The sequence below is a fragment of the Balaenoptera physalus genome (genome assembly GCF_965194825.1).
Source record: "Balaenoptera physalus genome assembly, chromosome: 4".
NCBI classification, from domain to species: Eukaryota; Metazoa; Chordata; class Mammalia; order Artiodactyla; family Balaenopteridae; genus Balaenoptera; species Balaenoptera physalus.
In genome coordinates, this window is record NC_138891.1 from 39,596,373 (window position 1) to 39,610,546 (window position 14,174).

Consider the following 14,174-nt stretch of genomic DNA (forward strand, 5'->3'; position numbering starts at 1 on the left):
AGAGCACAGGCCCAGTAGTTGTGACACACGGGCTTAGTTGCTCCGCGGCACGTGGGATCTTCCCTGACCAGGGTTCGAACCCATGTACCCTGCATTGGCAGGCTGATTCTTAACCACTGTGCCACCAGGGAAGTCCCTTCTCTGGCATTTAAATTCTAGATTGTTAGGTGACCTTTCTTTAGTTTTCTTTTTAGTCACTGATTACTAAGATTACAATAATTACTATGTACTATGCCAGCCTTTACTTGCTTTATATTCTTGCTTCTTCCTGATTTTATTTCTCTTCTTATTGCATTACATTCCTAAGAACTTTTGAATTTCCTGAGACTATGTATGCTGAAAATTGCTTTATTTTTCCTTTAATGTAAATAACAGTTTATTCGCTAAATATAAATTCTAGGTTTACAGTTCTTTTTCCTTTTTAAACACGTTCTCTTAGAAGTTAATATGCCATTGTCTAGCATTAGTGTTAAGAAGTCTGATGTCAGTGCTAGTCTTCCTTTATGGAGGGGTATGCTTTTTCTTTCTGGAAACTTTTAGTCTTTTCTCTTGATCTATAATATTACAGTCTTAATTATCCTTATATTATGCTTTGCTGTGGATTTTTCTTTAGCTGTCCTGTTCACTGCTGTATGTACCCTTTCAATCTAAGATTTGAATATTTCTATATCTAGGAAATTTTTGTCATTATTTCTTCAAATACTTCTTCTTTTTTATTTTGTCTTTGCATTCCTTCTAGGATTCTTATTATATAGATGTTCATACTTCTACTCCTGTTCTTAATTTTATCTCTTGTTTGTTCTGTCTTTCATACCATTCCTATGCCTTCTGGGAGAGCTCTTCTACCCCGTGTTCCAGCTCACTAATATATTCTTGGTCTGTAGCTATTGTGCGTTCAATTCATCCTCTGAGTTTCTAACTATTGTATTTCTAATACTCATTATCTCATGTTGATTCTTTTTCATAACTGTTTTTCATATTTAATTTCTAAAAATCTTCCCTTTGAATATGATATATTCTTGCTCGATCTATTTTCTCTGGATGAGGTCGCTTTCTTTGTTGTTTTTCTGTTCCTGTGCCTACACACCTCAAAGATCTTAAAATCTTCCTTGTGGGTTTCTTTTATTTTCTTGCAACATTCAGCTGCCTTGGCTATTAATTTTAATCTGAGGAGAAGGGTGAAAGTCTAGGCTCTGGCTTGTGCTCCTCCAGGTTAATTGTTCTACTCTGGCCTCAGTCAACCACTTTTCCATTGTGTCCTCCTACTTTATCAAAAACAACCCAAAACAAAACAAAGCGAAACAACCACCTACCACCCACCACACACATACACACAGCTCCCAAAACTATTCTTCCAAACAGCGACTCATGTTGCAGTTGCCTTCTTTGAGTGGTTTGGAGCTGGGTAGGACCACCCAGAGACCTGGGATGGTTGCTACTGACTATCTAAGCTTGTCTTAATGATGGTTAGATGTCAGACTCTCATTAGTTGAATACATACTCTGATTCAGGCACTCCATTAGATGCTGGGATATAAAAATTAGAAAGATGTAATTCATGTCCTCAAGGAGTTTTCATTTTAGTTGTCGTCAATGGGAAAGTAAATACGTATTTATAATAAAGTGTGAGAACTTCGTGATGTGAACACATGGGAAGAGTTCAGTACCTCATTTGTGAGGAAAAGAGGTTTCCCCAGTGGAGGTTTTGTTTAGGTTGAGTTCTGAAGAATGTTTTTATATTTTAGATAGATGAGGAGGATTAGAGGAGTCTGGGACAAAAGGAACATCTCAGGTAGAAAGAGTGAGTGGTTCAGTGATGATTAAAGCAAGGTTAGTTGTTTGTTATGGCTGTTGCTGCCACTTTCCATGTGATAATAGCTTTGGCAAAATAACAGAGGGAATTAGTAAACTGGAGTATAGTAGTATATTGTGAATTTTAAGAAGGGAATTGACATGATCAAGCTTACATTTTACAAAGATCTTAATGTATTATGAAGAATGAATTGACATGGGGCAAGGCAGGGGTCACCGAGACCCATTAAGAAGCTTTGCAGTCATCAGGGAGAGAAAAGATAATGGCCTAAAATAAGACATAGCTGTGAAGATAGAAAGAAGTGGTTAAATCTAAGTGATAATTAAGGACGTTGGATAGCCAAGACCTTGTGGTTGATTACATTTGTTTACGTTTGGTAGCGAAGGAAAGGGGCATGTGTCACGGATGATGCCTAGTTTTCTTTCAAGCATGCCATTCAAAATGCATATATCCTAGAATTATTTAATTTAAAGAATCACTTGGAAACATAACAAAGCAATACCTAGCCAACCTTTCCTTCCTCCCTCCCTTTCTCCCTCTCCCGCTTTCTCCCCCACCCTGTTCTCCCCCCTTCCTCCCTCCCCCTTCCTCCCTCCCTCCCTCCCTCCCTTCCTCCCTTCCTCCCTTCCTTCCTTCCTTCCTTCCTTCCTTTCTTTTTCTTATCCTTGACTCCAAAATGCAAATAACTCAGAAAACTGGGAAATTTTCCCTAAGTTTGTGACGAAGTCAGTTGACAACAAAACCTACCCTGAGATGAGGCTGTTTATAGTCTTTGTTTATCCCACTTTGTGTGGACATTCATATGTTTCTTTCAGAATTATTAATATGTATGATGATGAGATGCTTCTTCAAGCCTTGCTGTCAGTGTTTTATGACATACACTATATGTACCTTATTACCTTTCTTAAAATCCAAAATACTCTAATGAAGCATGTCTAACCCCAGTGGTTTTAGATAATGAATTATGGACTTGTACTTTGAATCTGAGCATTTTTGTTCTTTTATATTGCAGCATTATTTTCTAATAAGAACCATGATGTGACAATGTAGCCATGGGGGAAAAATTAAATAGATGTGTATTATATAGTATAAATATACTTGGCTCCAAGATAGATTGCCAAGTTCAGGTACAAAACAGTGTGTATAGTATGCTTCTGTTTGGGTTAAAAAAAAGAAGAAGAAGAGAAACACACACACACACACAGAAGCATGCACACACATGCATAGACTATCTTTGGAAGGACAAACAAATAACTAATATCAGTGCTTGAGAACTGGGAGTCACTGAGAGGAAGAAGATTTAATTTTATTGTAGACTGTATACATATACATACATACATATTACACTGTCAGATGTCTCACTATATATGTATTATTCTTTTTGTTTAAATTTTAAATTGCACAAATGGTTATATGAGAATTTCCTTGTGAAAACTTAAAGATTCATCTGACTTCCAGCTCCAACAAATACATTAATTTTATAATAATAAAGGTAAAAATAATTATTTATGTAGCTATTGGCCTTCACTGACACCTTGTTACAATTTATTTCTGTCATTTTTCATTAGGACTGCATCCAGAGAATAAGTTTCAGAAATCCTTAAATTTTTAAATGTTGAATATATAGCATTGCCAGAAGCAGTAAGCAGAAGAGAGAATGGCTAAAGATGAGTACTAATCAGTAGACAGTGGAATTTATTCCCAGGATGCCAGACTGGGCAGTGAGAGCAAAGGTTGGAAGCCATGAGTATAGTTTTCAAGCAGCAGAGCCAAAGGGAAAAGATAGGGAAATTTGAAAAGATTGTATAGCAAGACAAAGGAAACAGAAGTAAGTAGAGTTTTGGCAAAAAAAAAAAAAAAAAAAAAAAAATGGAGACAAAATAAAGAGAAAAGAAATAAAATTGGGGCCCCTTCAGAGAAAGAAAGAGGTATGGGGAAAAGATTAAACATCACGAATGCAGTACTGTTGTTGGATGTTTCATAATTATTTTCTGCAATGTGGTAGAAGTATAATTTTATGTTAAAACAAATAAGGCGTGATGTTAATGATGGAATTCAAATACTGCTTGTTGGAGTGAGAAAAGTCAAAGTCCATTTGTCACTGATAAATTAGCATTGACCAAAATCAGGAAAAATATCTCACTATTGCCATATTTCACCAAATGTGTATTTAAATTATCTTTGCTACTTGTACAGTTATTTGTATTTTTAGTTTCATCAGCACTCTTTTTTAAAGTGAAAAGCAAGAAATTAAATACTTAAAATATATGGTGGTATTTGATGTTTGTGTTTCCATTGGTGGTTTTTTTGCTTTTAAATATTACAATAGTCTTAGGTTCTGATTTGTAGTGGGCACTAAGTTGATAAAATTAATGGTAGGAAAAAATTTAAGATTGATTTATTTAACTATGTACTCACAAACATTCTTTTTGTGGCTATTTTTTATATAAAAATGCACCTATTGATGGATGGATATTTGATAAAGCAAATGTAGTAAAATGTCAATTGTAGACTCCAGATGGGGGATAGAATCTGTATGTTTGAACATTTTCATAATAAACATTGAAAAAACATAAACTCTAATGAAAAAGCTAATGTAAAATAAAGACAGTGTGCAAATAGTAAATAACATATCTGATTTCTTTTTTGTTCTCCACTGACTTTGAAAAGTCTGAAACATTCTTTCTACTAGACGAATATCAATTTTAGCGGTAGTACTACTATTAGATATAAATAAATTATCTGTTCCGTAAGGAAATTGTTTTGTCCTTAAAAACAATGTTATTATGAACATTAGGAAAGATATATGAAAAAATTATAAGGATTTATAAAATATTTTTGAGGTAAACATAAGTTATAGCAGACAAGGGTTTAACAACTATTTTAAACTTTTATTCTTCTATTTTAGGGAATCTGGAAACATCAAAGCTGGATTAGAACATCTGGTAAGTTCTAATTTTCTCTTGAACATTTGCATCATCTTTGATATCTGCATTCTAAATGAACACTTTTGAATGAGCTTTGAATACCTTGTATTGAGAAAGTCAACCATTTCCCAAAGGGTCAGCTTACTGTTATTACGTGAAGGCACTTACATTTTCATTTATCTTATCATTTCAAGGGAATTAAAATTTTTTTTAAATTACTTTTTTTTCTGATGTAAAGATGAAATAAAATGGATGACAATCCTTGGATTGATGATTGCTTTAATTATAAAGAAAAGTGTTTGGTGTAGAATTTTTGGCAAATCTTGATCTGACAAAAACAAGCTTGTGTTTTAAGAAAAACACAATCAAATATTGCATGCATAAATATGGTATGTTTTAGCAATTTAACTGCTTTGAAAGAAGTGCACAGCTTTGTTTTTCCTGATGTCTTTGCTTTATGAATAATGCATTGGTTTAAACTACAGTCAGTTTTAGAATATAAAATAATTGAGATGCAAAATTTTTGGTTTAAGTAAACATTTTTAAAGCAAGTAAAATTCCAACTGAGTTAACATTAAAATCTGTCAATTGATCAGAAAATTGGAAAAACTGTTGTATTATACCAGGTACAAAATTCATTGAGCTCACCACATTGAGTGTTCATTACAACATTAAGTAGTTCATTTAAACAGAGCATTATAAAGTCATGCTCTGGTTTCTGGTCAAATCCAAATGTTGAATAATTACTGATAGAGATTCTTTTGTAAATACAATCTAAGTACTTTTTTAATGCAAGACTTCATTCGTATGTCATATTGTAGCTTTGTTAACTATTAATGTGCTTTTGTTCTGCTCCCACAAAGCAAACAGTAGCAAGAGGCAGCTTCATTTTTATTTACAGTAGTTTTAGAGTTAGAAAGGATTTTTGGTTTTTCTTTCAATAGCTAAAGGAAACTGAGGAAACCTAGACTTTTTAAAAATGATAAAATCATCCTAAAAATTACAGATTAATTATTAAAAGCAGAATATAATAAACTAGTTAGAAAAATTGAAGTATATATATTTGTCCAGATTAGAAGTAATTAAATAATATTGTTATTCTCATTATTAAAAATTATTTCTTGAATCCCTGTTTATCACTTCATAGTGGCACATGATATTTAGGACATACATATGGACATCAGAATAAAAATATTAATCTAAGATATCTAATGCCGGTATCAATTGGCAGCTTATAACAAGGAAGAACAGCTAACATAGTTCCAAAATGAGCTGTCTTTTATACTTCTCTTGTAAATTACTATTTAAAAAAAAAACTGTATATTTACTTGGTTCATATTCATCAGTAGATGAGTTAGATTCTTTTTTTTTTGTTTAAATTCCATATTTTTTTAATACTCACTAGTATGAACTTACATTCAGTGACAATTTCATGCATTTATACTCTACTTATAATCTTATGCAGCAGTGGTTTTCTAACTGCCTTGGGCTGCCAGGAAGTCTCCCCAAAACAGGTGGCACTCCAGACTTCCACTGCCCACTTTAGCCAGAATAGTTCCCACTTTTAGTTATTTTGTATACTTTTAAACTTTTAAAATAAGATTTCCTCTGAACAAAGAATTCTTCAGCTAAAAGTATTTAGAAACCTTTTCCATTTTTGACTCTGAGTTATATTTCATTTTATCTGGGTCATATACATCAAGTGTATTTCAAAGATAATGCATTTTAGGGATGAGAGAGCCATGATAAGTACAACAGGTAGTGGAAGTAGATGATTTTAATACATTTTACTTAAGTCATTCAAATTCTGTAACTTGACATTGTAAAATTGACCCACTGACTGAACTGTTAATAATATGAATACATGAATACATATTATCACATATATACACATATATATTGCTTTGTACACTAATAATATTCAGTAAAGTCAATGATATTCTTTATAACTGCCTAAGAAGGAAGTGAACTTAAGAATTCATTGGTTGAGCACAAAGAAACCTGTCTGTCTAGCAACTGTGGGCTCCTTAGGTTTGGTCTCTCCACTTTCCAGCTGAACAGATACTTATAACCCTTGTCTTCTAGCACACGTACCCCTTCTTTGAATTGGCTGTATACCAAATACAATTAAAGTATAGATTCTAATAGATTGATTTTTAAAAATATATGGTGTAACATTAAAATGAGAAAAACATCCCACACATTTGGAGTTAATTTCTTCTTTATGTACCCTTCTTGTCTTTTCAAATTTATCTGGATTATCATAGAAAATTAGCATTGTTCTAAGAGAGGGTAAAAGCCAGTATAAATTTAAATGAGTTAAGAAAAATGGCATGCAGTGTATTTGTCACCAGAACACATATATGGTTGCACAGTCTTTGTACTCTGTTTATGGGCTCTTCTTGGTATATATAGTTATCTGGAACAAGTGTGGGTGTATGGAGAAAAGAATAAGATAGGTGGACTCTGTTTCCCTGGAACCTCTTCAAGGGCCGATTCATTTATTTGTCACAATCTCTCAAGCCCTTGATTCAGTCTTTATTCTGTCATTCTTTTCTATGTTGCCAACTTTTCCTGGGAACTGTCCAGCATGTCATTCTTAGCTTAAATTTCTTACAGTTTACTCCCCAATACCATTTTATTTTTCTTCTCACAAACTTGTGTACTACCCATAAAGTCTATGTCTGTTTAAAATTCTAGACAGAACTTTTGAAGGTTGGTGCCCTGACATCCATTTATGATTCTTGCCTAATGATTGCAAAATTGATATTTTTCCAGCTCTACCACTCCCCCTATATTTAGCAGCCAGCATTCCACTATAAGGAAAAGCCCATCCTTCTTTCTTATTTTATTTACTTATTGTGAGCAAAGACTCATGACTAGGTTATTATCAGTTACTTTTCTTATTTATTTTGACACTCAGGTTGTCACAGATTTGTCCAGAGAATCTTCTTTAAAGATGGTTTCTGGGTCCTTTCAACATACTCCCTTTTTTTTTTTTTTTTTTTTTTTTAAGCACGTCCTCATTTTCTGACACAACAAGGTGTTTCAGGCTTATCTTATACCTTCCCTGTCCCACTCCCAGACTCAGCCATTTCTTCAAATTACCCTATTCCATTTTAGAGGAAAATGGTATTTTAGGAATCAAGGTCTGGACATGTGATATGCTCATTGTCTCTGGGATTTCATTACTTCTAGGACCTTTCAGTGCTAGATTAGATAGTTAAATAGAGGTAGGTAAGTAAGTAGAAAAATATTTTTGAGAACGTGTGAGTCATACTGATACCTCCAATTTCAATCCATACCACAGAATTCTTCCTTGTCCTCCCCCATTTCATATTTGTATTTCCCTTTATGTAAAGTGAGAGCCTGGACTCCTAACAGCACTAATACATTTACCCACTTGCTCAATCATATAATACACATAAAATAATCCCAGTACAACTATATATTTTGAAAATAAACTTAAATAAAAGATTTCAAGATTTATTTGTAGTTCTTTTTCCCCTTGAGTGTAGTTTATTCCTTTGAAATATAGTGGCGTTCATTTGTTTCCATTTGCATTCAATTTTAGGTGCCTTTGTTCCCATTCTTGTAGATTTAATTATGTTTGAATATCTATAATGTTAACATGCTTCCAGAAGTCAAAATATGATACACAATAGTATCGTCAGAGAGGTGTCACTCCCTTCCTTTCTAGCTATTCTCTATTCCTTGCAGGTAGCATATTTTATTAACTTCTTGTTTATCCTTCCTGTGCTTTTTGTAAGATTATGTGTATATATATGTATATGCATATGTGTATGTATTCCTATTTCCTGTTTCTTATAAAAAGCATATTGTAAGGAATTCCCTGGAGGTACAGTGGTTAGGACTCTGTGCTTCCACTGCCAGGGGCCCGGGTTTGAACCCTGGTTGGGGAACTAAGATTCTGCAAGCCGTGCAGCACAGCCAAAAAATAAACAAATAAATAATTTTTTTAAAAGCATGTTGTGTATACTTTTTTGTATTTTGCTGTTTTCACTTATCAGTATATCCTGTAAATCACTCCATAATTACTGTGTATCATTATATTTACTATGTTTCTTTCTCTATTTAGCTGTGTCTCCTTTATTAAGGGTTTGAGATTTTAGCCCAACTTGCATGCCTGCTACACTTTCATAGATGCTGACAGAAGACACAAGATTCCCTGGGTCAGAGACAAAGCATTTTCTTACTAACAGCACAAAAAGTAGCACGTACTTCATGGTTGTATAGGTTCCCCTTGACCCCCAAGTCCCATGGGGTGATGCTGCATACCCAGTGGGCTTGTGTCATAGCTGGGGGGCTCCAGATTTAGGAGTTCTTTAGGGAGCTGTTAGAAAATCTGCCCAAACTTTGCCCAAGAGAAGGACGTTATCTTTATTATCCTAGTTAGGTAACAAACATGCCTTTCTGGCCCAGGGGGAGATTCTGTCTCTATCTTGCTGTTTGCTATACTGTTTGCTATACTAAACATCTTTGCTATACCAAAGACTGTTTGCTGTACCAAACATCTTTGAAAAGATAGTTCTGAACAAAGGCTGATGGCTGATGTAAGATGTACAGAATGTTATGGAGAATTGTCTCTGAAGAGCTATTGTAATTATGATGATGAAACTTAGGAAGGTTTGCATTTTTGTTCTAGTGGTTACCTTTGTATTTATACCTTTTATAATGGTTTTAATCCCCCTTGTTCCTATTTAACCTTATAGATGACATCCTTTGACTCCCACCTGTTACCTTCATTATAGACAACGCTCCTGTTGTATTTTCCCTTTCTTCCTTTTCCTCCCATTTCTTCTTGCTGTGTTTTTTGCTACTTTGTTAGAATATAAAATGTTTGCATACTATTCTTCCACCCACGCTGTTATGTTCTTTTAGAATCACCTTTAAAATTAAATATATTAAATATTTGCCATCAGTTTGTTTGCTTATATTTCCCCATTTATCTCCTGTTTGTATAAAACTCATCCACTAGTATATTCCTCAGGAAAGGCTCCTATGTACATTATTCTCCAAGATCTTGTACATTCCAAGCTGTTTTTCTGGAGTCTTGCCACTTGAATGACAGCTTGACTGGACATAAAATCCTTCGCTTACAGTTTTTTCCTTGACTTTCTTGAGATATTATTCTGCTCTTGATATCTCTGGTACCAGCCTTATTTTTTTACCCTTATAAATAATTAGATTTTTTTGCCTTGAGACATTGACATTTTTTCATTGATCTTGCTTTTACTAGGATAATTCTCAAAGTTGATTGTTTCTGGCTAATTTTTCTGGGCAATTTCATATGTAGACTTAAGTTTTCTCATTTCCAGAAATAATTTTCATGGATTATAGGATTAAATATTAGTCTGTTCCATTGTTTTATTTTCTTCTTTAGTGACTCCAATATATAATCTTTCTTTGCTTGTCTTCTATTTCGGTCCCTTTCTCTCTCTCTTTACTACTTTACTTTGTCTTTATTCTCTGAATTGTTTTCCTGCTTTTATTCAGTGTTTCTTATTAAATTTTCATTCAAATTTATTCTTCTTTGTGCACCTTGTAATGTATTTTCCATATCTGAAATATTTTCCTTCCATTTCTGTTTTTATTTTTTGAATGTCTGATTCTAGGTTTTCTTTTTGTTATTTGTCCAAATGAGTCTTGTGCTTTGTAGTTGGTTTTAGGGGAAGAATTTTCATCTACTGAAATGTTTTAATTTGCATTTTCTAGTTACTTCTTATAGTAGCTTTATATGGGGGTGATTTGATTTCTTTCTTTTCCTTCCTTCCCTCCGTCCCTCTCTCCCTCCCTTCCTTCCTTCCTTCCTTCCATTTTAGAAATCCTAGACATTTTGTAGACAGGGTTCCTAGTTTAAAGGTGCCGTCTTCTGCAGTACATCGAAGCGTAATTTCTCTAACAGATGATGATGGGGGTGGCAGGGAGGAAGGGGTTGGCATGTCTTGTTTCTCTTTAGCAGTTTGTTTCTTACTACTTTCTTCTTTCTTGTCACTGACATGTATTCTGTTTACCTGATTTTCTCCCAGAAGCAGCTTCCTGAGGCTGCCTCTTCTGGTCCCACTCCTTTTCAAGCCCCTTCCCTCTAGCTGGTGCTATGGTAACACCAAATCCTAGGCCTGTGTTCACTATTTTGGCATTTTAGTGTTGCACTTTGTTTTTCTGTGGATGATTTTTGTTTGTACTTCCAGTTATGTATTAAACTTACAACCATTATCAGGGGTGGCACAGGGTGGGGTGTCTTCGAAAAATTTTGCCTCAAATGAGAAATTCATAATGAAAAATGTCAGAAATCGATGTTGAATAGACCTTGAATCCTCAGGAGTCCTCCTACAGGGGTCCTGCTGAATGCTCAGCAGAACTGAATACAAAACATCTCAGAGTTCAGTGTCCATATCTATTTAAGCTTAGAGAAAATGAGTGGAAACATTGCTTATAATGTTGTGCTTAGATTTTATAATGAACTTAAGGAAATAGTATTTTTTACTTGATGAAGAATCATATACAAATTAAAGACCTTCTGATGTGACTCCAGTGTATGTCTGTTAACACAGCAGGGTTGAAGGAGTGGAGGTGGGTGGTTATTAGATGGTGATGTTGCTCCTGACTTTTTTTTATTAAAGATGTCCTAGGGTGCGGAAAATTGACTCTTAAGTTCTCTGTATATCAAAGGTAGCTGACTCCGTATTTTTCTACCATCCTATGTTTTTAAATTCTGGATAATATAGTGAGTAGTAACCCTTATTGAACTATGTAATAGGGGGTTAAAAGATTTACTTTTTAGAGTGTTTTTAATACAGTCAAGTAGGTGACATTAACATGCATTTTTATTGTTACAATTATGAAAGTGTACAGGAGATAGAACCTTGCCATTTGATTACAATATGGCTATGATTGTTTTATTAGCAATCTATAAAAATAATGCTATCCTTTCCTCTTGGGAGAGGGATTGAGATCTGAATATATTAGGTTGAGCTATATGAAAAGTTGTCACTTTTTTTAGGTCAAAATAGTTTTGTGGGTTGTTTCTGGCTTGAAAGGACTGCTATGCCATGCCCTTTAGCAGGGAATGAAGTGAATTATCCTGATCAGTATGATATTTCTAAACTTCCCTTGTTCTCTTTTCTGAAAAGTCAAATAACTGGAGGTGGGTTTGGGTAGGGGGACATGTTCTAGGTCAGTGCTTCACCATCTTTAATGTGCATATGACTCTCCTGGGGATATTGTTTAAACTCTGGGTCTGGGGTGGGACTTGAGATTCTACATTTAGCAAGCTCCCAAGTGAGGCAAATGCCGCTGGTCCAGTGACCACCAGAAAGAAAAGTACATTGAAAGGCATTGACTTGAAAGACATGTGTCCAATGAACAAGGCCCTCTGAATCTGATGAAAAATCTAGATGTTCCCCCATATACTCATTGAGTAGGATTCTGCAACCTATGAATGATTAGTTGGGCATTCATAAACCCAGAGAGACAGACACTCCACAGGTTTATACAGGGTGAAAAATTTCATCATCTTACTCTGTAAGAGTAGCAAAGGGCTATTTTTTTTTTCTTCTTTATTTGGGTTCTGGATATTAAGTTGTATATTTTAGGGCTGGAGCTGGACAATAGGACTAATAATACCTTGTTCAGCTGTAGGTGGAAAGTTAAACAAGTGATGATAAATCTTTTAGTAAAATGGGTTACAAGTATTTACAACTTTAAGTGGGATTTGCTTTCTATTAATAGTTGAATAGCCAAAGAACTCTGGAGCCATACCTGTGGGTTTTTTCTCCCCACAGAGGTCTCATTTATGTTTCTTATATTGTATAACATTTGAGAGTGATGACCTACTTGTCCTTGTGGTCAGGCAACACAGTCTGACCATTTTAAATGTTGAAAAGCAACTGTCATTAATAGCTTGTTTAGCCCATCAGTGGTTTGTAGAATACAGTCGCTGCTTGCCAGAAATGTAGGTGGGCTCTTGCTATTACGTGCTCATAAATAATACTACATTCTAATAAAAGCCCTTTTCTCTCTGTTTTAGGCTATTTTGTGTAGAACTTGCAAATAAAACGGCTGTATTTCAGTTCACAGACTAAAGATTTTATTTAATGCAAGCGTAAATACAGTTTATGTATTATTGTCATACTTTTGAGGATGCGTGCAGAGGTTTTGAACCCTATTCTCAAACAGAGGTTATGAACCCTATTCTAAAGTCACTCATCCTTTGTCTGTTATGTTTTAAAATACCTGTCTTATTTTAATGTTTCACCACTGTTCCAAAAAAATATTTTTGACATTTGTCTAAATGAGTTTGAGAACATAGTTATCTCACAATACACTGATGTTACTCATACACTGTATATATTTATTAAACACTGATGAAAACTATTTATTATCTCATATACTATTTAGGGACTTCAACGTAATAGATCCCTCTCCTCCCAGCATTTTAATTTTTTTTTTTTTTTTTTTTACGTAAGCTGATATATATTTGAGGTTTAGGGTAAATGTGCATATTAAAACAAACACTTTCCTTAAACTGTGATCGTGAGATAAAACAGCATGAAGTTTTTCTTCTTTCTGGAAGATCAATTCTATAAATTTTTCTCTCTTTCCTTTTAACAAACAAGTGTGTCCTATGAATGTATGCAAATTAAAATACCTTTAATGTGGATTAAATGTGAATATCGTGTTAGTGCCTTGATTTCTTAGGCAGTTTACAAGTCCTAAATCTGGGAACCAGCTCACATTTCAGTCAGAAACAGTACCTTGTCAGTGATCCATTTCTCTGAAACATTTTGATCAGCTACAAGTTTATTAAAATTTGCTTCTGCACTAAATGATTAATAAATATTATCTAGCCAATCAAACAGCAGGAACTTGGGCCCTTTTTCTACCCTTTCTCCCTCCCCTCTCTTCCAAAGAAAGATCTGTCGGTTGTTGTTGCTTTTTAAGACATGGTGGTCTTGGTAGAAAATGGTGGCCAGTTAGCTTTAAAAATAAAAAAATGACAATATGTCATGTAATTTTCATGATATTACTAATAGTCTCAGATTTATGTTTAACCTAGATAAAATTTATTTTCTGACTTTTATGCACATGTGCTTATTAAAAATGCTTTATAAAGTAAAACCAAATATTCTAAGTGCATTAAATAACCCCCAGTTCCCATTATTCAAGAGTCTGAAAGTCAGGCCTTCTTGAAACCATGAGAGTAATGGAATATTGTATTCGGATATTTTTTATATTCTAGTTCAGGACACCATAGGTTTTGCTTCATTGCAGAGGACCCCACAAGGTACCTGGTAGTTATTTCATGCTTTTCTCAGGATCTAAGGTCTGTAACTGCAGAGAGAGAACTAGCAGCAGAGGTAACAGGGTTGCTTTTTATTTCTCCCATCAAAGCATTAGGAGTTAAGATGGAGA

At 34.3% G+C, this 14,174-nt stretch overlaps 1 protein-coding gene across 5 annotated transcripts in view; it reads left to right on the forward strand.

The window, feature by feature from the left end:
- The window catches only part of RSRC1 (arginine and serine rich coiled-coil 1), a 421,395-nt gene that overhangs the window by 198,144 nt on the left and 209,077 nt on the right, over nucleotides 1–14,174 (forward strand). For all 5 annotated transcript variants that reach the window (XM_082459641.1, XM_082459640.1, XM_082459638.1 and 2 more), the window contains one exon: nucleotides 4,721–4,757. In XM_082459641.1, coding sequence (XP_082315767.1) covers nucleotides 4,721–4,757 — 37 coding nt within the window. The remainder of the gene's footprint in view (nucleotides 1–4,720; nucleotides 4,758–14,174) is intronic.